At 33.3% G+C, this 21,473-nt stretch overlaps 1 protein-coding gene and 1 pseudogene across 12 annotated transcripts in view; both read right to left on the reverse strand.

Moving 5' to 3' along the window:
• Window positions 1-21,473, reverse strand: part of DENND1B (DENN domain containing 1B) — a 261,096-nt gene that overhangs the window by 41,629 nt on the left and 197,994 nt on the right. For 9 of the 12 annotated variants that reach the window (XM_072831286.1, XM_072831295.1, XM_072831287.1 and 6 more), the window contains 3 exons: window positions 8,094-8,139; window positions 6,965-7,055; window positions 513-553 (listed from right to left, as the gene is read on the reverse strand). In XM_072831286.1, coding sequence (XP_072687387.1) covers window positions 513-553; window positions 6,965-7,055; window positions 8,094-8,139 — 178 coding nt within the window. The remainder of the gene's footprint in view (window positions 1-512; window positions 554-6,964; window positions 7,056-8,093; window positions 8,140-21,473) is intronic. The other 3 variants (XM_072831293.1, XM_072831292.1, XM_072831294.1) reach the window with 1 other exon arrangement.
• Window positions 16,181-21,472, reverse strand: LOC140635952 (small ribosomal subunit protein eS6-like; annotated as a pseudogene).

Genomic DNA, 21,473 nt, shown 5'->3' on the forward strand with positions numbered 1-21,473 from the left:
TTAGTGTAATATATGATTTAAGAATCATTGTATCTTTGCAGTTTAGGCAGACTTGAGCAATATGACCAGTAATAGGTTTATATTTAAAACTTAGTAAAAAAAAAAATGAGCTACAATCAACTCTTTATTGTTTTAAGGTTGAACAATAAAGCCTAAATCTGTGGAGGCAAGTTTTACATTTAAAAAATCACATTAACAAAAGCACATTACCAAAAATGATAAAACTACCCTCGAATCCTGCTTGTAATTCCTTTGTTTTAGGATGTAATAGAAGGTTACAATAACATCTTGCTTTTCAAATTGTGGCATTTATGGAACAAAAGCTTTCCATTTTAAAATTATGGTATCAAATTATAATAACATAAAATAAAAATATTTAAAATGTGAAAAAATATACAAACATTTCAAATATTGCCAATTAACAGCGTAAGTATAAGTAGTATTCTTTTATTGAACATTTCTCCATATATACTTGAGTGAAGGAATTAAAAACAGTGAAGGATTATCATTACCTTGACAGTATGCACCCACTGTTGATATGACCTTGGGTTCCCTGGAAAATATAAAAATAAGATGTCAGGAATATTTAATCTAAAATAAGTCCATAAACTAAAATTAATCAAGAACTAACATTTCCAGGTTTTTAGCAGGCAAATTTTATTTATCTGCAATGTTGTGAAAAAAGCAGTGGTATCTGAAGAACTATTAAATTGTTCTAATTCTTAGGAACACGGTGATTAGAATGTTTAAGAATAGACATTTTTTCTTCACTCCCATATGAAGGCAACATATCTTCTTTCATTTTAATATCACATTCAGAGTGGGAAAATATATCCCCTTTTTTGAAATCCAAGATTCCTATGTCTTTTATAATAAATTTTCAATGTTTTATGTCTATGTTGTCTTGTAAAAGTTTGCCTCTTTTATGCAACTGGGTTCATTTAAAAATAACACTGCAGGTGCAAAGGGAAAGAAAAAACTAGAAGGGAATTTAAAAATTGCAAAGAAACTTGAAGACAAAAAGCAATTATTCTATGTCTTTTTATTATTAACATTAATTGATAGCAAATTTTACTATAATGCAATTAAATCACAGTCATGGTTCTTAAGATATTCTCTAGTCATAAATCCAAGTTTGAAAGATACTACCCAAGGAAATATGAAGCAAATGAAAGTTATAGTCTACAGAATATGATGGTTATTAGAAAGTTCAAATACTGACAAAGTTCTTTTTTTTAAGTTTTTATTCAAGTTCCAGTTAGTTAACATACAGTGTAATATTACTTTCAGGTGTACAATACAGTGATTCAACACTTCCATACAACACCCAGTGCTCATCACAAGTGCACTCCTTAAAACCAGTTCTAATAAACCTAGTAATCATATTTGGCTCCAAATATGGTAATTTAATCAATAAAATTATTTCAGAAGGCAAAAAACCAATACACAGTCTCAAGTAATGTTTTGTATCAACTTGATTTCTTTTACCTTCTTGGTTTAAATGCTTAAAAAAACAAAATCCTGATGGCTACTGAGAGACTTTCCAGTACAGGTAATCCCTAAAACAGATTATGATCTGTTCTTTTTTTAATTGAAGTAGTTGACATATTACATTATATTAGTTTCAAATATAGAGCATAATTATTCGATAGTTCTATATATTGCAAAATGATCACCACATAAATCTTGTTAACATCTGTCACCATATATGTTCTCTACTTGTATGTAGTTGTGTTCTTTTAAAAAAATTCATTACCTTGCTGTTATTACAATAGAAGCAGAATGAACCCAGCCCAAGAATTGACTTCCAGCTGTTTTCTTTGCATTCCTAATCAACATCATGCAAAATGTGTCCCAGTCTGAAATTACTCCTGTAATTAAAAATCTTTCTCTAATTAAAAAAAGAAAATCAAGAAACAATCCCAATTGTGAAAAACATCTCTTACTACTACTCAGCACTGCACTTCACTTTTCTAGAAGAAAATACATGGGCAAAAATGATATTTTTTTCTAATTTTATGAAATGATTATAGCAAAATGTATCTATGTAAAAGTCTCCATAAATAAGCTTTGCAGTGTTTAAAAACGATGAGTTTCAGGTGGTATTTGCCCTGAACAATTTTTTAAATCATATTTCCTTTGTAGAATGACAAAAAAATTAAACTTATTCTAATCAACTTATTTCCAAGGAGAGTTTATTAAATACAAAAAAATAAACAGTGTATCTTTATCTAGACTGTTCATATACTTTTATTTCTCTATTAAAAGTTCTCATCAGTTCATATACTTACTAACTTCTCTATTAAAAATCACACATTTAAGACTTGCTTACTATTTATAGTAATTTGGAAAGTGCTTTATTTTCACCCTTTTTCCAAAATGAAATGAAGAAAGTAGAAAGAGAAACATTAACTTCTATATAACTAGTTAGAACACTGTCAATCCAGAAAATACTTTTTTAAGTCTCTAAACTACAAAGAAAATAAGTATCATAAAACATCAGAGCAGTTTTAGAAAGTTCAGTGTCTTATTTCAAGTTGTGAGGAACAAAAATGGCTCCTATGAGGCTCTTCAGAGGTCACAAAATGTTTTCTACCTACCTACATTACTTTATTTAAGTTGTGTTTTTACACTCTTAAGATAGGCAAAGCGAGGTAGCACAGTTCAATGAGGGAGCAAGTAGGTTTTGGAGTACAATGGATCTGAGAGTTCAAGTCCACTGTATCCTTGTAAACTATGCAATTTGGGACTAGGTCTTTAACCTGGCTGCTACAATGTTACTTAGTACAATACCTGGAACATTACAGTTACACCAAAAATGTAAGTCATTATTGTCAGTAACATGCCAAAGGTTCTGAGGTGGTACATTATTTGCCCAAGGTTGCAAAGATAGCAATTGAGAAAGAAAAAGAATCTAGGTATTTGAATTCTTGGTTCAGTAGTCCTTCAACTCTGAAATTCTACCTCTTAAGATTGCTTAATAAAATATGATAAAACAGAGATTTCCTCTGTACCACTTCACACTAATTTCATTAGAAAGCAGATACCTTGAGAAGAAACAGTTGGCAGAATGAGCAATAATAATCCAGAATTATATGCAGAGGGGAAAACAGGAAGTCCCTAAATAAACTGCTTGAGATGATAGGGAAACATGTGGTACAATTTAGGTAGATTCTTGTTAAAGAAATTTTTAAAAGATATTTGTATCTCTAAATTTAGTGCTTTTCATATTGAAAGCTTCTATTTCCACAAAATTTATGAGACAAGCACATTATTCTTAAAAAAAAAATTTAAGGCTGTTTTTCTTCTTAAAAATGGATCTGAATGCCAAAAAAAATGTCTGAGTTCTTCCACCAAAGTAACTGGATTATGGAAATAACCATTATTGAGGAAATTCCTAACATTGTTCTCATTAAACATACGAGTGATTTTCTCACACTCAAGGACAAAATTATCTTTGTTTCTCACTTGTGTAAAGATTTCTTCTTCAAATGTATTTGTTTAAATTCCAGTGATTTGGAGTTACTTCTCAAAAAACATAAATTTACCTAAATGGTTCAGTGAAGACAGAAAAATGCCGCTAAAGCAGATGACTACCTACTACCTCTTCAAATTCCCTTGGTGCTTTGGTCAGTACAATAAATAAAAGATTGATCAGATTATATGAGGAAATCACTGAAGAAACAAATGCTAATGAAGAATAACTATATGCTTCTACATAAAATCAATCTGAAAATGTTTCTCCTTTTTAAAATTTAGATAATTGGAATTGGATTTTAAAAACTAGTCTTATTTTAAGTGAAAAAATAATATGCAAAAAAACCCCACCCATGTTCTTAACTACTCAATATTCCTTAGCTGCTTTTTCATAGACCAATACGTGTGTTTACCTAATTGCATCATTTGTTCTACTCATGTCCACTTTTATTACCTTTCAACCTCTGGATATTCTTCACTTTACACACTTCCTGGTATTACTTCCCTGTTAAGATTGAATATTCTACAAGGGTCTCATGAAAAAAATCAGGAGTAACAGAGATTTCTTTAACAGCCCTGACTGCAGGGATTCACAGGACAGAAAATGGTTTTTGGAAATCTGTACGCATCCACAGTCTGTAACCATAGTTCTAGATTCAATCTGGATCTAGATTTTCTATGTATGACTGTCCTGCCCTGTATATTTTTATCGGAGCCACAATCATTATAAAATTCTATGATGCTCACATTCATTTTATCATAATTGTGTATACTGGCAGCAAATACCGCATACAAACTGCCACTGTAACGACACAGAAAGGGGAGAAACTAAATGCTTCTCTGAAACATCCTAATAATTTTTGTTTCAAGGAACATAATTTTTTCCTCAGCTTTAGCAAATGTTGATTTCTCTTATAGTGATCCTTCTTAGGGCTTTATGTGTACAAAATCTTCAACAGATAATCAAGGGATGGGAATTTTACTTTTATCCAATCAGAGTAGAGAAAGTTTGGGTAGTGCTCTTGTTTACTGAATGTCTTCCAATTAAGATTTCTTATCATAAGAAAGCAATATATTATCGTTATTAAAGCAAGAGCTTTGAAGCCAGGCAGATACATGTCGAGCTTAGACTCTAGCCCCAGTAGCTATGTGACCTTGAGGAAGCTGTTGAGGTAAGTGCCCTCATAAAGCTGGGGATGGATAATCAAAATACCCCATAGGTGCTGTGAGGATTAAATGAGATAAAATTGGTAGAGCTCTTCTAAGAGATCCTGCCACATGTTAATAAGTAGGAACAAGTATAGTTATTATCACTATGAGAGAAACAACAGTTAAAATAGTTTGCTTCTTTGAAAAACAGTTTCATATCATGATATAGACATATTCTTTCTTACAAATGTAGGTTAAGTGACAAATGTATAATGTTCTTTTATCTATATATCTCCTCATTTATAAGAACATTACTACTTTTTACTAGATCATTCATATTTTTATTTAAAACCTGAACAAATTGTGCTTTCCTTTCTTCTGAGAATAATCTCTATGTATCTCTAAAATAATAAACTAAAATAATTAAAAAATAACACTTGCTAACCAGGCATAATTTTTAATATACTTTCTTGCTGTACACACTGAAATTAGTACTTGTTGAACTATGCTTTCCTTTTGAGTCAGTACTGCCCCCGCCACCACCAAATTAAGATAGGTGTTCAAAATCTTTTTCATTTTTAGAAAGGACAACAAAGTGCTTGGCATGAAGTTGAACTGAAAATGTAGCAGTCTCTAAGTCAGATGCCAACTGGCGATCAATTTTTTATCCTTTTTAAACCATAAGGCCTTTAATGAACAATTTTAGCAACCGCTTTCCCACTGGAAAAGCCCATCTATTCTCTATTCTAGTACAGAGGTATCTGGACTAATGGTTAAGACTACAGAATTTAACTATACAAAACGATCATAGTTCTACCCCATTACTGTCACAAGATGTCATCTTCAATTCCTTATAAGATACTAGCCCCACGGGTCATAAAAATAATGAGACAGCAGTTATATAAATACTGAATAGATGCCTCAAGCAATTTGTCCATGAGCTGACAATATTTTGCTTGTCTGAGTTGAAAAGCAGAAAAGCCTTATTTTAACACAAAAATTCCATTGAAGCTAAATTTTTACCCATGAGTTGAGGAAAGCAAGGAGCTGAATGACTGACTGCACACTTGGCTTACTTGCTGAGTCAAGTAAACTAAAGTTTTTCCCAAAGCTAAATGCTTTCTTTTTTTTTTTTTTTTTTTTTTTTAAGCTAAATGCTTTCAATGAAATGCTATACTTATGTCAGATGAAGATCCATAAATGCTCAGTTCCTTTGTACCTCTTTTAATGAACAAATTATCTAAATGGTTTTTGTATTTCTATGGTACAAAAATATATCTTATTTAGGAAAAAAATTAAATTTGGGGAAATCTGTAGATGAGTACTTATTACTCTTTGTTTTTTCATGTTTTATTTCTCAATTCTAGTAACTATTTATTCACACATATCCCAAAGACATTTTCCCCAAAATTAAACCTATAAATAAAGAGAAAAAATTACTATTATACATGGTGAGAATGAACATCAGAGATTTTTGTTTGTTTAGTCCACCCCGTATCTGGAACAGTGCCTAGTATATAGGTAAACACTTAGCACAAATACCAGCTGAATAAATCAATGTGACATTTCAAGGACTCCAGCAAAATTCTCTGCCAGAGTCAGGACTATATACCAGAGCAATCATGTACAAAGTACCAGTTCATAAGTCATTAACTGCCTAGATAATTGTAACATTGTTTGAAATCTTACATATCAAACATTGCAATTGTTTAATTATATTAAAGTGCATTATATTAAATAAAAATGAGATATCACCTAGCTTATGTTTCACACATACAAAATAATACGACGCCTTCCATTTATTTAGTGAGCACTTTTTACAGTGACAAGTGTAAGCACATGGGATGGTAAACTGAAAAGTCTTTTCCTCATGCTGCAGTGTTCTGCAAAGCAAAAAAAAGGTAAAGACTTCTATAACAATACACTTACTTAAAATGTAAAAAAGCACTTGTGGTATTCAATTTTTTAGATAATATTACAATCTAATATTTCAATTATAATCTCAGTTCTGTAATTCTTACTTAGTAGTAGCCATCACTGTGGTTTTTTTTTTTTTTTAGCAGAGAATACTAGTCAGGATGCAAGACAGGAAGATATAAGCTAACTGCATTTCTGTGATATTTATTTCTACTAATATTAAGAGATTATCCAAGTAAACAAGTAGCAATTCATGAGACCATCTTAACACCTTGAATAATAATACCATAGCTCTCATAAGATGAAAAAATATACCTAAGACATTAGAGAAAATAGTAGAGTATATCAGATAGATACAAGTGCAAAAATCAAGACAATTATTACTCAGAAAATGGATAATCATACTAGAACTAGTCTTTACCTCCACAAAAGCCACCTGAAGTGATTTCCTCTTCAAATATATCAGAGAAACCTCTTCCTGCATTTAGTTTTGCCAGTCGACCATCAATAAACTGAAATTAAAAAGTGTCATATGTTAATTTTCATTCATAAAATGAATTTTACTTATAAAAAATATTAGTATCAGATATTCATATAAATATAAATCACACATATATGTGTGTACACACATATATAGGTACATGACAAAAAATTAAAATAGCAAGAGCTCAGTAAAATAACAGCTCTGTAGTTAAATCAGAAATGTATGGCACAGATTCTAACTTCATGAACAAGATAAAGAATGTACATTTACTGGCACTTGGTTACTTTCTATTTTATTTATCTGCAGCATCTGAAATTTGTATCTCTTGAATCATAAAAATATTATAAATGTTTTGAGGTTTCTCCATTCATAACGAAGGTGAAGTATCTTTAAGTTCCCTTGCATAAGAAGACAAGGGTAACATAAAGAAAGACTTTATGATGTCTGAAATGTAGACTTGAAGATTTAGAGATTAATACAAAATGTTTGTTTTTATGCTGGAATTAATCCTGGCTGCAATTTTTTTACCCTGGAGAATTTAAATTTAGCCAAATTAAAATAAAGTAGCTTGACTTTTAAATACTTCTCAATCTGCCCTAGTTCTTTAAAAAAGTTTTCTATTTAAATGAACAAAACTAATTGGGAGGAATTCTATAGAGCAATACAATATTCCTCAGGCAGCAATTTAGCAATTATTTAATGGTAGTAAGTTGTATCAGTTATAAAACTTTGAGACAAAAATTTCTTACAGACCAAATTAAGAAAGAAACAAATGAAGTCAACAGAGTTCTGTTCAAACTGTGGTTTAACTACCTCTATATTATCATAGAATAATTTTGACCCAAAATGGGTTTAAACATAGTCTAAAAGGATGTACACTCATAGCTTTTTTAAAAAAAAGTATGAGTTGCTCTCATGAAAATTAAAATTTTTGAGGGTAGGGACTATAGATTACCCAGTTTTATATCTTCATTATGCTTGGAATTCAAAAAGTTGCCAGTAATATAAACAAATATGAATAGGAGTTTGGAGAATGAGACGTTTGTATCACATCTCTGCCACTTACTAGCTTTATGATCTTGGGCAACTTGCTGACTGAGTCTGTTTCTCCTTCTATAAAATGGGAAAAATAATAAATATCTTATGGTGTTTTGTGAGGTTTAATTGAAACAATATGAAGTACCTAGATTGCAGGCATAGCATAAATGTTAAATACTAAAGTCCACCTTTTCCCACTACCACCACCACCTTTTTGATCTTTATCCATTTATGAGTTTCCCGAGTGCAGGATCACTGTCTTTCTCATGTGTGTATCTTTAATACCTGGCAAATGCCTAACATATAGTTTGAAATGAATGCTTGCTGAAAGACTGAAGTATACTGAAACAATGTGAAAGGTATATATGGAATTATTCATTTCATTGTATTGAGATAAAAGTAGTAAAACACAATGTTGGCATCTTTGCTACATATGATAAATGGTTAATTTGAAAACAAAGTGGTTTAAAATGCTTGCAAAATTTGACTTTCTTAGATTTTCAACACAGCATTATAAATCAAACTGAAGTGATCTAAGTTGATGGACTAAGTATCATTTTGAAAAAATAAGGTGAAGCAAAATGATAAGTTCAAAGTAATACATTACTGACAAATGAAGCAAACTAAGACATCCTTTTAAAGGACTTAATTTGCTTTAAAAGATTAAGACTACAAGACTTTTTAAAAGGCTTTCATTTTTATGTTTACTAGAAATAATCCATCCATTTTAGTTTGAGTGGAATAGTTCAACGTCCAAAAAGAGATAAATCCCCAAACTATTTACTGATTATGCATTTTTGAGCATGAGTAACTACTTTGTGTTACTGAACTAGTGAATTGAGCCAATAAAAATTAATCACTTGGTAAAATGCTATGTGCTATCACTGACTTTGCAAACAACCCTGTCAGTGACAATCAGACATTTATCTACATACATACTTAATGAAAATGTTTGCTCTTAAAATAAAAGATGGATTTTATGCACACACACACATATTCAATATACATACACACAAATATAGATACCCAGGGATAAGCTGAGAAGTGGCATTAACGGAGAAAAATATGCTTAACGTAACAGTTCTCTAAATTCCTTTTTCTAGTTTTCATTCAGTAAACAGTAACATCTTTTTTCTTTTTCTTCAAGTGGAGTTGGTTCGTGGTCACCCTACTTTGTAATTCTGGAGGATCTCATAGTAAGTAAAAAGGATAAGAGTATTTTTAGCTATTTTGCATAGAAATAATTTTGAACTAAAAATATTATCTGTTGGAAAAGCTATGACTTTATAATGGGCTGTAACCTGTCTCTTGATTAATAGTTACCACATAATTTAGTAAACATGTATCTTTAGGTAATCAGAAGATGTAAGTTTTGGAAGTATTAATTTGGAATTACAAGTAATGACAAGTAACACTGTTATTAACAATGAAAGTGCTACAGATAAAACATAACATTAGGTTCCAAGTATAGCAAATATTTAAAGGAATTTAAGAGTTGGCATTAAGATGATGCTTTTTACATGAATCTTAATATTTTGCTTTTCGTTCCAAAAGTGAAAATTAAAACCTAGATCTAAACATGCTATGTAATCACACCAAATAACAAATAACATAATTGGAAATTTCAAAAAAATTCATAGACCTAATTCCATGGCATGGATTCCATAATTTTATCGTAAATTAGAAAAAGATAAAATTCATTCAAATAAGGATATATATATATATATATGGGTGCCTGGGTGGCTCAGTAGGTTAACTGTCTGCCTTCTGCTCAGGTCATGATCCCAGGGTCTTGGGACAGAGTTCCGTGTGGGGCTCCCTAATCAGCAGGGAGCTTGCTTCTTCCTCTCCCTCTGCCTCTTCCCCCTCCCCCCTGTTCTTGTGCTCATGTGCTCTCTCTCTCAAATAAATAAAATTTAAAAAAGATATATAGTTATCAAGATCATTAATATTATTCCCTCCAAATCACCAATTATTTCAAGAATTGAATTTTTTTGACCCTTATGACACAATCTTAAAATAGCGTGACAGGTGATGAGAAATATTTTTAAGCAGTAAAGCTATTTCCTGCTACTCTTTTTGATACTATTATTGCTAAGGCTTTTCAAAGCATTTTTATCTCCAAATAACCACCTTAATAGGAAACTGAGTCCATTTAAAGAAACTATCATTTTAAATGGACTTCAGTAAGCAATACTGTTAAATAAACATTCATCATCAATTTTCAAATGCAATTCAATATAAATATTTTAAAAATACAATAAAATGTGAAGAATAGACCTAGTAGTATGCTTCTTCACCAGAAAATATAAAGAATATGTTCTGATCAGATTCAGATTCACAGAGTAAACTTAAATAAATGGCCCAGGAGACTATGTATCTTTCCTTTAAGAGATAAATTGTATGTTTCTCACAGTTCTTTAATTCTTCACCAGTGCACTTCTGGCATTTAATCCAAAAATACAAAACAAATTATGCTATTAATCAATGTCCTAAATGCCTTCAGTTGTGTAGACAGACATAGTTTATGTAAATACGTAATTGCAATCAATCCATCAAAAGTCTGAGGATGACAATAATTAAATTTTAAGATGCTTATATGATTTTTAAAGATTTTGACTTTTTAAAAAGAGATTTGGAGAAAGAGGGTTAGTGGTACAGTTCTTTGTTGTGCTGTAGAAGCGGAAAGACGGAGTGCTGTTTTTTGTGCTTGTTCCTGAAGCAAAGCAGCAGAAGCACCGGAACAACACAATAAACACATCCATCCTCCCCAATTCCTTTTTCAGCCTGGAGGAAAAATTAACATAGCTCAAAATTTATCTCTTGTTAGAAATTCTTCTTGGCACAAATATAAGATAACTAATCTAATAAAGGTTTGAGAGCTAGAGAAAAATACATTTTTAATGAGACAGCAATCTTTAGCAATTTAAAGAAAAATTTAAATACAGTAAAAATTACTTTTAAAATATATGAATTTATGACAGATCTTTAAAATTTCCTTTTTATATAATGCTTTGGGCTAAAAAAAATAAGTAGTCTAATTTAAATATTCCCTTTTTATAAATGCTCAGTAAACCTTGACAGGTTAGTGAAAACTACACTAAAGTGTTACAATAAATTAAGTCAAAAGATATTTATAGACACCTGCTAAATGCAAGGCATTCAGTTAGTAGCTGTATATAAACACAAACTGCTATAACAAATGGGAATAAGGTAGGTCAGTTTAGAGCTAAACCAAAAGAATTAAATATATGAAGGAATAGAAATAAACTGTTATTTTTATTCCATTTCAAGTATTAGGTAACTGAAACTGTAAGATTACTAAATTCCAGTACCATGGGATAATGACCAGAAAGCACTTTGCAGAGCATAAAAATCCCATTTGGTGTGATTTATTATTAGAACTAATAACTTAAAACAACATTAATGGAATAACACTATCCTCCAGGATATATCAACCGATAGTCATTAAATAATCTGCAACAAAACCAGGTCTCTTAAACTTCATGACCACCAGGCCAAAGAATTAATTAATTCAATCATTTGATAAATATCTAATTGAATGTTTACTGTATGCCAGGAACTTTTCTAGATGCCTAAAATATAGAAATGAATAAAAGAAAAATTCAAGCCTTTGTGAACTTTCTTTTTTCTTGAGGAGTCTAACTAAATAAAGGCTTACTGATTTATCTTTTCAAAGAACTAGGTCTTAGTTTCATTGATCTTATCTATTCTTTTTTAAGTGTCTATTTTCGTTTATTTCCTCTCTGATCTTTATTATTTCTTTCCTTCTACTAACTTTGTTCGTTTAAACTTAGACTATTTGAGACTTTCCTTGTTTTTTTGAGATACCTGTGTGTCTCCTCAGACAAAGGCAACAAAAGCAAAAATTAACAAATGAGGGGGGCAGCCCTGGTGGCGCAGTGGTTTAGTACTGCCTGCAGCCTGGGGTGTGATCCTGGAGACCTAGGATGGAGTCCCACGTTGGGCTCCCTGCATGGAGTCTGCTTCTCCCTCTGCCTGTGTCTCTGCCTCTCTCTCTCTCAACTAAATAAAACATTAAAAAAAATAAGCTAAAAAGGGTTTTTTCAATAAATTATTGAAAAAAATTAACAAATGAGACTATATCAAACTAAGAAGCTCCAGCATAGTGAAGGAAACCATCAACAACATGAAAAAATACAACTACTGAATGGGAGAAGATACTTGCAAATGATGTAGCAGTTGAAGGGTCGATATCCAAATTATATAAAGATCTCATACAACTCAAAACAAAACAAAACAAAAACCCAATTAAAAAATGGGCAGAGGACCTGAACAGACATTTTTCCAAAGAAGACATACAGATGAATGATAGGCATATGGAAAGATGTTCAACATTATGAATCAACAGAGAAATGCAAATTAAAATAAGATTACATCTCAAAACTGTCAAAATAGCTATTATCAAAAAAACAAAAAGTAAGTGTTGGCAAAGATGTTGGCAACATGTACTGTTGGTGGGAATGTAAATTGGTGCAGCTACTAACAGTATGGAGGCTCCTTCAAAAAATTAACAATAGAACTACCATAGTATCCAGCAATTTTACTTTTGGGTATTTATCCAAAAAAATTAAAACACTAATTCAGAAAGATATATATACCCCTATGTTCATTGCAGCATTGCTCACAATAGCCAAGATAGGACAGTGACCTGTGTCCATGGATAATTGAATGGATAAAGAATCTATGTGTGTGTGTGTGTGTGTGTGTGTGTGTGTGTGTGTGTATATATATATATATATAAAATGAAATCTGGCCATTTGCCAAAATGTAAATAGACATAGAGGGTATTATGCTAAGTGAAATAAGTTAGGTAGAGAAAGACAAGTATTGTAGGATTTCACTTACATGTGGAATCTTAAAAAAAAAAAAAAAAAGAACAAACAAAACAAAACAGAAACAGACTTATACATACAGAGAACAAACCACCAGTTGCCAGAGGGAAAGGTGGCAGGAGCATGGGTGAAATAGGTGAAGGAGATTAAGTACAAACTTCCAGTCATCAAATAAGTAAGTCACAAGGATATAAACTACAGCATAGGGAATAAAGTCAATAATATTTTAATAACTTCAGATAGTGACAGGTGGTGACTAGACCCATGGTGATAATCATTTCATAATGTATAAAACTATCGAATCTCTATCTTGCTGTATACCTGAAACTAATACAATACTGTATGTCAATTATAATTCAGTAACGAAAAAACCCTTCATGATGCTTAGACATTTAGCAGGGGAGTAGGGGAGTGAAAACATGAAATTTAAAAAAATGTAATAAATTAAGTAGTGAGTTAGGTGGTGATAGGTGTTGGAAAATTAGATAGAATTGCATAAGGAAGACTGGGGAGTTTGGGCAAGGAACTTCCAATTTTAAAGAGTGTAGTCGGGGCAGATATGAAGAAGATGATATCTGAGTCAAGACTTGAAAGCAGTGAGGAAGTAGGCCACAGTTTATGGGAAAAAGTATTCCAGGGAAAGGGAGCCACCAGCATAAATAACACCCTGAGAGAGAAGTAAGCATATAATCAGTAGGCCTGTAGGAAGCTACAGGTGTTGACAGAAAACTCAGCCAACCGTGAGGACTACTCTCACTTTAAAGTCATAATCTGCCATCTCCAATGTGCTCTGAATGATGCCAAACAATTCTACTATTTTTCTAGTCTACTCTCTCTCCCACCTATTTCATATCTTCTCCCTCCTTAAATATTTTTTTCTTTTTTTTCCCCCTCCTTAAATATTCAACCACTTTCCCCATTCTCTCTCAGCTGATGACCTTGCTTCCTAATTTCACTGAAGGAGGCGGGGTATGGGGGGTGGGGGGTGGAAGTGGAATCCTGAAGTCATTAAAAGAAAAATTCTGCAAGTTCTAAGCATCTCAATTATCCAGCCCCTCCACCTCCTCCTCTTCCCATGCCTCTGCTTTCTCTCTTGTTATGCATGAAATAACTGTGCTTCTCACAAAGACCAACCCTGCTAACAAGTTTTGCTTTTTCCTGAATATAGCTTTCTTTCTCTACTAGATCTTCCCATCAGCCTACACACGTGTTATTTCTTCTCCTGATCCCTTTTACTTCTCTGGCTAGGTCCATTTCTGCATTGCTTTTTACAGTAAAACACAAAGGAGATGTCAGGACTTTGGTCTCCACTTCCTCTTCTCTCATGCTTCAACCATGATTTCTGCCTCACCATTTCAGCGAATTTGCTCTTGCTGAGGTCATCAGATCTCACCAAATTCAGTGGTCAGTTTCAGGTCTTTATTTTAATTAACTTGTCACGAGACTTTGGCAGTGCTGTCCCCTTTCTCTTTGGTATTATTTCCCTATTGAGCCATGAAGATACCTTACTGTGTTGAACTCTCTCTAACCTCACCGGTCACTCACTCTTTCTTAGCCTCCTTCACCATTGCCTCCTGCTATTTATTATCAGTTCCTGGGCTCCTTAAAGACCATTTCTCTGTATAGCCACTCCTCCGATAATCTCAATTTTCCTTGAGTCTAATGGCTTTAAATCCTATCCCTATGTTGATGACTTCCAAATTTCTATTTCCAGTTCTAACTGTATCCTCTGCCTCATTTATCCATTTGCTAACCAAGTTGGATGTCTAACATCTCAAACTTAACATATCCATAATTGAATTCTTCTCAGCAACATCTTTCTTGCCCATAATATTCCTCATCTCAGAGGAACGACAGCTACAGCTTAGCAGTTTCTTGGATAAGAAATCATGAAAACATCTGTGATTCCTCTTTCTTCCACCCACCATACTAAATCTTTCAGAATATCCACTGACTTTATCTTCAAAATGGATCCATAACCTGACCAGCTGCTACCCTATCTTCCATGAGCCAGTTCCTAAATGCCATCACTTCTCACCAAGATTATAGCAATAGCCTTCCACATCTTCCTCTCTGCTTCTGTCTTTGACCACCCTACAGGAAGTTGCTCAAATGCCACATATTCCATGAAATCCACACTGATTATACTATCTTAAATTCCTTCCTAGCCTCCAAGCTGCCTCCCTTTTCCATTCTATTTACTTTTCCATAGTACTTATCATCTTTGAACATTCTACATAATTTATTATCTGTCCCCTTCATACTAGAAATAAAAGATTCACAAAGTCAGATATTATTTTTTGTTTTGTTTTCTGATACATCTCAGCATCCAGAACACTACCTCATACATAAGTAGACACTCAAGACACTCAAATTATATTGAATTGAGAGAATGAATAAAGAATACCTAGATGAATGTTTCCAAAACTTTAGTGTGCATATTATCTATTTCATTAACAATGTAGATTGCCAGGTTTTAATCCAGGCATCTTGAATCAGAAATTTTGAAGGTGAGACTCAAGAATATCCATTTATAATAGACTTTCTAGGTAAATCTGATGCAGATGGTTTGAGACCCCTCTTAGAGAAACACTGTTTAAAATACTAATTGAAGTGGGGCACCTGGTGGTTCAGCCAGTTAAGTGTTTATCTTTGGTTCATGTCATGATCCCAGGGTTCTGGGATGGAGCCCCATGTCAGGCTCCCTGCTCAGCAGGGAGTCTGCTTCTCCATCTCCCTCTACCCCTCATCCCCAACCTGTGCGCACTCTCTCTCTCTCTCTCTCTTTTTAAAGATTGTATTTATTTATTCATGAGACACACACACACAGAGGCAGGGACATAGGCAGAGGGAGAAACAGGGTCCCCTGCAGGCAGTCCAAAGCGGGACTCGATCTCAGGACCCTGGGATCATGACCTGAGCCAAAGGCAGATGCTCAACTACTGAGACACCCAAGTGCCCCACTCTCTTTCTCTCAAATAAATAAAATCTTTAAAAAAATTAAAAAATAAAATACTAAGTAAAGTGAACAAAGGATGCTGAAAAATCTATATTCTTTGTCCTGATAAGCTATCTCTCCTGTACGTTCCTTCCTTCTACCAATAAGTCTCCAGACCTTTCCTATGTCACATTTTATTTTGATTATTTTTTCATATTACAAAATCAGTGCTTAATACAATTACCATTTCCCAATAATTCATATATCAAATGTTTCCTAATACTCCAAACCTGTTGAATCTTTAATATAGTAAGGCATGTGTTGATCTTAGCTATAGATTGCATACCATACATAAGTAACTATCATGCTTCTTTTAAGAAAAGATTAATAGGATAATGTAGAAATTCATAGGATTTTATTATTTATGTTAAAAGCTTTCTAAAGTCTTCCAAAATATCTAGCTAACATAAAAGGAAGACTTATGGCTTTTGACTGACTCCTTTTATTCAACATCTTATTCAGTCAGAGAAAGTGGGTCATAGCACAAAATATAGAGAATGCTCAGGATGTCACTGAATTTTCACTTCTACATCTCACAGCATTATGTGACCCCAGGTTTAAGTTATAGACACCACTCAATCTAAAACACAGTAACACTTGACTCCTACAAGTTCTGGATTTTCCCTAAGTAAGCTTCATTATGATCAATTTTATAAGCTCTTCTATCAAAACTGACATTTTCTATATATTCTTTATAATGAGTCACTCAGTAGTTTTTATTTTATTTATTTGACAATATTAATTATCTATCATGTATTACATATTAGGATACAAAACACTTTTAAAAAAATGACCCTTGTCTTTACAGAGCCTACAACTCAAGAAAGATCCAAACAAATCAACCTGAATTACGGTCTAAGTTCATAAATCAGTATTCAACAAATGTTATTTTTATTTCTTCATAATTACTATTCTTTCACTCTCACTGTTTATTAGTAAGCATTTATTATAATCCAAATTATTTTTTGGTACATTCATCAAAAGCAAGAAATTAACATAGATACAGCATTATTAAATAATCTACAGACTATATTCAGGTTATACCAGTTTTTCTACTAATTTCTTGTTTTACCCCAGGATTGAATCCAATCTTTTCCATTTGTAGTTCACTGGTCTTTTGCCTTGCCTCTAGTGATCTAGACACTTTTGGAGAGTACTACTTGGTCATATTGTAGAATGCCCCTGATTATGGGCTGTTCATAGGGACATGAAACTATTTTCAGAGACCTAACAGCAAATTATTCAGAACTGCTATAGCAAAAGTATCTGGAGAAGCATTAGAGAAAAGATCTGAGAGACAGAAGTCATAAAATGAAAGATTTTGTGTGCCATGTAGGGGTTTGAACTCCATTCTAAATATAATAGAAAAATATAAGACGTGCTTTTCAGAAAGAACAATCTTAAAGCAGAATGCAAAAAAAAAAAAAAATAGAAGGCAGGAAGGCTTACAGGGAGCTGAAACCAGCTATCCAACATAAGTCATTGACATTGAAATTGGAGAGGATAAAACAGATCATCTAAATAATATTTAGAAAGCAGACTCAATAGAACATAGTAAAGAACTAGAAAATGGACGCAAGAAAGGTCAGTAGTGGTAATATGGGAAAAGAGGGCCCCTCATTTTCTGATTTAGGCAACAGGGTAGCACTAGTTCCAAAAAGACAGAATGCAGGAGGATCCAGTATGTGTGCACATGTACAGATGCAGGTATCACCATAAGGGTGATGCAGGTATACCTTGGGAGGTGTGCACAAAGATATATACTACGCAAACATATATGCATACATTTACTTCTATATGGGTCTGTGAGAAGGATGTATTGGGGACTCATCATATATAGGTAATTAATGTGGTTGTGGTCTTACATAAGAACCCCCAGTGAGATATACGAGTTAGAGAAGGAGAGGCCTAAGGATAAAGCCGAGAGGACTGTAACATTTAGAGGACAGGTAAAAGGAGAGTATAACTGTAACGAACATTTAAAGGAACAGCCTAGAGAAAAAGGAGGGGAAAAAAGTTTTAAAAAAACGTATCACAGATAGAGAAATAAGTATACAAGAAAGGTACATTAAAGAGGATTAGAGCAAGGATTTTTTTCGTTACACCTGTAACAAAAGCTATCCTCTCAGGAGAAACTATAACACAAGGGACAATAATAGTGGCATGAAAGAGACTCTATTAAGTAGACACTAAGATACCTAAATGTGAATGTCCTATTGGTATTCTTTTCTTGAGAATCTGTTTAAGCTTTTTATTTTGAAATAATTTTAGATTTATAGGAATGTTGCAAAAATAGAACAGAGAGTTCCCACATAACCTTTATCCAATTTCCCTTAATGGTAACATCTTATAGAACCATGGTACATTTATCAGAAGCAAGAAATTAACATGGTTATAGTACTATTAAATAATCTACAGACTATATTCAGGTTATATTGGTTTTTCTGCTAATGTCTTATTTTTATTCCATGTTCTAATCCAGTCTTTTCCATTTGTAGTTCATCAGTCTTTCTTTGCCCTTTGTAAATCTTCTTTGCCCTTTGGAGAGCACTGCTCAGTCATATTGTAGAATACTCCTCCATGCAGGCTTGTCTAATATATTCCCATCATTAGATGGAAGTTATGCATTTTGGAAAGAATACCATGGGGGTAACTGTGCCCTCAGTGAATCTCATCAGGGAGTACACGATGTCACTTTATGTTACTACTGCTGGTGATGTGAACACTGATCACCTGTTAAGGTGGTGTCTGCTGGGTTTCTCCACCATAAAGTACAATCTTTTTGTGTACAATATCTTAGGGAAATATGTCACTTGTTTAAAAATCTCTGATAAATATGAAAACACTTTTATGTTAAATATGGTAACTTCAAATAGTAGTTACCAAATATTTATTGAATAAACAGATAACTATATTACCATCCATGATATTTTATTATTATATGATAGATAAATTTCTATTTTAAGTTTTTAGAATTATTGTACAATGCATTTCAAAATTTATGTTATAAGTTAGGATCTAAAATCAAGTAATGAGTATATCAGAAAGTTGTTTTTATGGGCCCAAATCAGCTCTTTATATATCACATTATTTTGCCTCATATTCCAAGACTGTAATATATTTATTCATCTTTGATGTGGCACCTTGTCAAGCGCTTTTAGAAAAAGAAATATTATTCTGTATCATAGCCACTGAGTTTTCCTTATGTATCATGGTTGTTCATCTTCACAGTAATTCTTTCTTTCTTTTTTTTTTTTTTTGTATGTGTGTCTGATCTTATTTATTTTGTAACTCTTAGAAAATCTCATTTTTCTGGACTCAGACTTAGAGGTAGAAGCTCTCAGAGAGGACAGCCTCTGCCTCTTGGCAATCTGTTCCTGGCGTTTGTCTTGGCCTCCTTCATTTTCTTGGCTAAAAGTTTAGCATATTCTGCAGCCTCTTCCTTATTTTTCTCAGTATGCTGTTTCTTCAAAGCAATATGCCAACGTTTGTGTTGGAGGACACATGGAGTAACAAGACGCTGAATCTTGGGTGCTTTGGTTCTAGGTTTCTTACCTTCTTTGTTTAGGGGCTTTCTAACATACTGGTGGACATCGTCTTCTTTTAACACATTAAAAAGCTTTTGGATTCTGCTGGCCCCTTTGGGCTCAGGCAACGAGGCACAGTAGTATCAGTTAGTCCAGGAATATCATTCTCACCTTTTTTCACAATAAACAAATTGAGAACACTGAGATTGGCATCCACAATGCAACTCCGAACAGATTTGCGCTTCCTCTCTCCAGTCCTCCTGGGTCAGTAGCAGGAATGCCCCTTACTCAGCAGCAGGCGGACGCAGTCACGGGTCAAGACACCCTGCTTCATGGGGAAACCTTGTTTGTCATTGCCACCACTGACTCGTGACCCTTCCATTCCTCGCCCAGAGCATCAGCAGCACTTCTGTGGCCATACGCTTCTCATAAAAGGTACACAGTTTGAGTTTGTGCTCATCATCCACTTCAATGAGTTTCTGGCAGCCAGTGGCTGGGAAAGAGATGTTTAGCTTCATCCTGAAGTGACCTACTGCCTCGGAGGCGCCACGAAAAAGAGACCCCTTCACTAATTCTGAAGGTTAGTTGAACATGAATCCCTTCCCCCATCCAAAACTGTACAGTATATATGCTATCAAATCATAAATTTTCAGGTATTCCCTCACAAAAGTAGTTGTATTGGACACAATAGTTGTCCAAAGTTCATCAAAGACTTTTTAAATGAATTTTAATACAAATTTCTGGTAAGTATCCTCTTAATGAACTGACATGAGAACTTTCTACTTATATCACCAAAAGCATGTTCCTTATATAATGAAAACTTGATGGAATTGTTAGCATATTTATAAAATGAAATAGTGATTCATTAGAAGTGGATTGATCTTGAGGATTTTTACCCTAATGTTGTTATTTATATATTATTTAGTGGATGTATGCTTGTTATTGTATTCTTTGGTTATAATGAGAAGTTTACTTTCATGAAACAAATCCATCTCTCTAATCTTTGAGCCCTTATATATAATTTATGGCTATTAATCACTGTGGTATGTAAATATCTTAGTATTCAAAAATCACTTTTTATAAGTAATAATTACAAAACATTGCCCAGAGAAATTTTACTAATATTTAGCACCTAGCATTAACAAGACCCTTTATAAGAAACCACATCTACAGAACTGAATCACATATGGCCCCAGTACTGGAGTAGTTCATTATCTATACAGAAAAATTGATACAAAAGAAAGAAAGAAAAATTGATAAACTCAAAGAATTACTAGAAGTGCCAATATGAAAACATAGATACGAGCATTATCATTGATTTTGCATTTCCCTCTACGCTCTCTAACCCATCAGCAAGAATCAGCAATTCTACCTCCAAAACATAACCAAACTCGATCCCGGGTCTCCAGGATCACGCTGTGAGCTGAAGGCAGATGCTCAACCAATGAGCCACCCAGGCGTCCCCAAACTCTGCTCTATTTCACTCCATCTTTTCTACTATCCTTCTTATCATCCAAGCCACCATCACTTCTCTTCTGCCCAATTGTAACAGACCCATAACTGGACTTTTGCCACCTCCCTCTCCTCTAATCCATTACAGTATAATCTGGGCAATCTTTATAAAATACAAATCAGATGCAGTCACATAGCAGCGAGCGCTTTCCAATAGCATACTACTTCATTTAGAATAAAATGTAACTCTTATGCCTTCAAAGTCCAGTAAGATCAGTAAGATCGGTCCCCTCTCTGCTCTTCTAATCTCATCTAATACAACTTTCTTGCTCATAGCTGATTTAATTCTGATGCTAGGAAATGCCAAGTTCTTTCCCTTCTTTAGGGTCTTTGCAATAGGAATCCCCTCTACTTGAAATGATGTTTCTCTTTTGATATTCTTAAAACTAATGCTTTTTTTAGATTTAGCTTAAAGTATCACCTTTTCAGTAATGCCCTTTCTCAACCTCTGGTCTAAAATTAGCTACTCAATCAATATCTCATATCCTGCTGAT

This window comes from Canis lupus, chromosome 6 (assembly GCF_048164855.1).
Source record: "Canis lupus baileyi chromosome 6, mCanLup2.hap1, whole genome shotgun sequence".
NCBI classification, from domain to species: domain Eukaryota; kingdom Metazoa; phylum Chordata; class Mammalia; order Carnivora; family Canidae; genus Canis; species Canis lupus.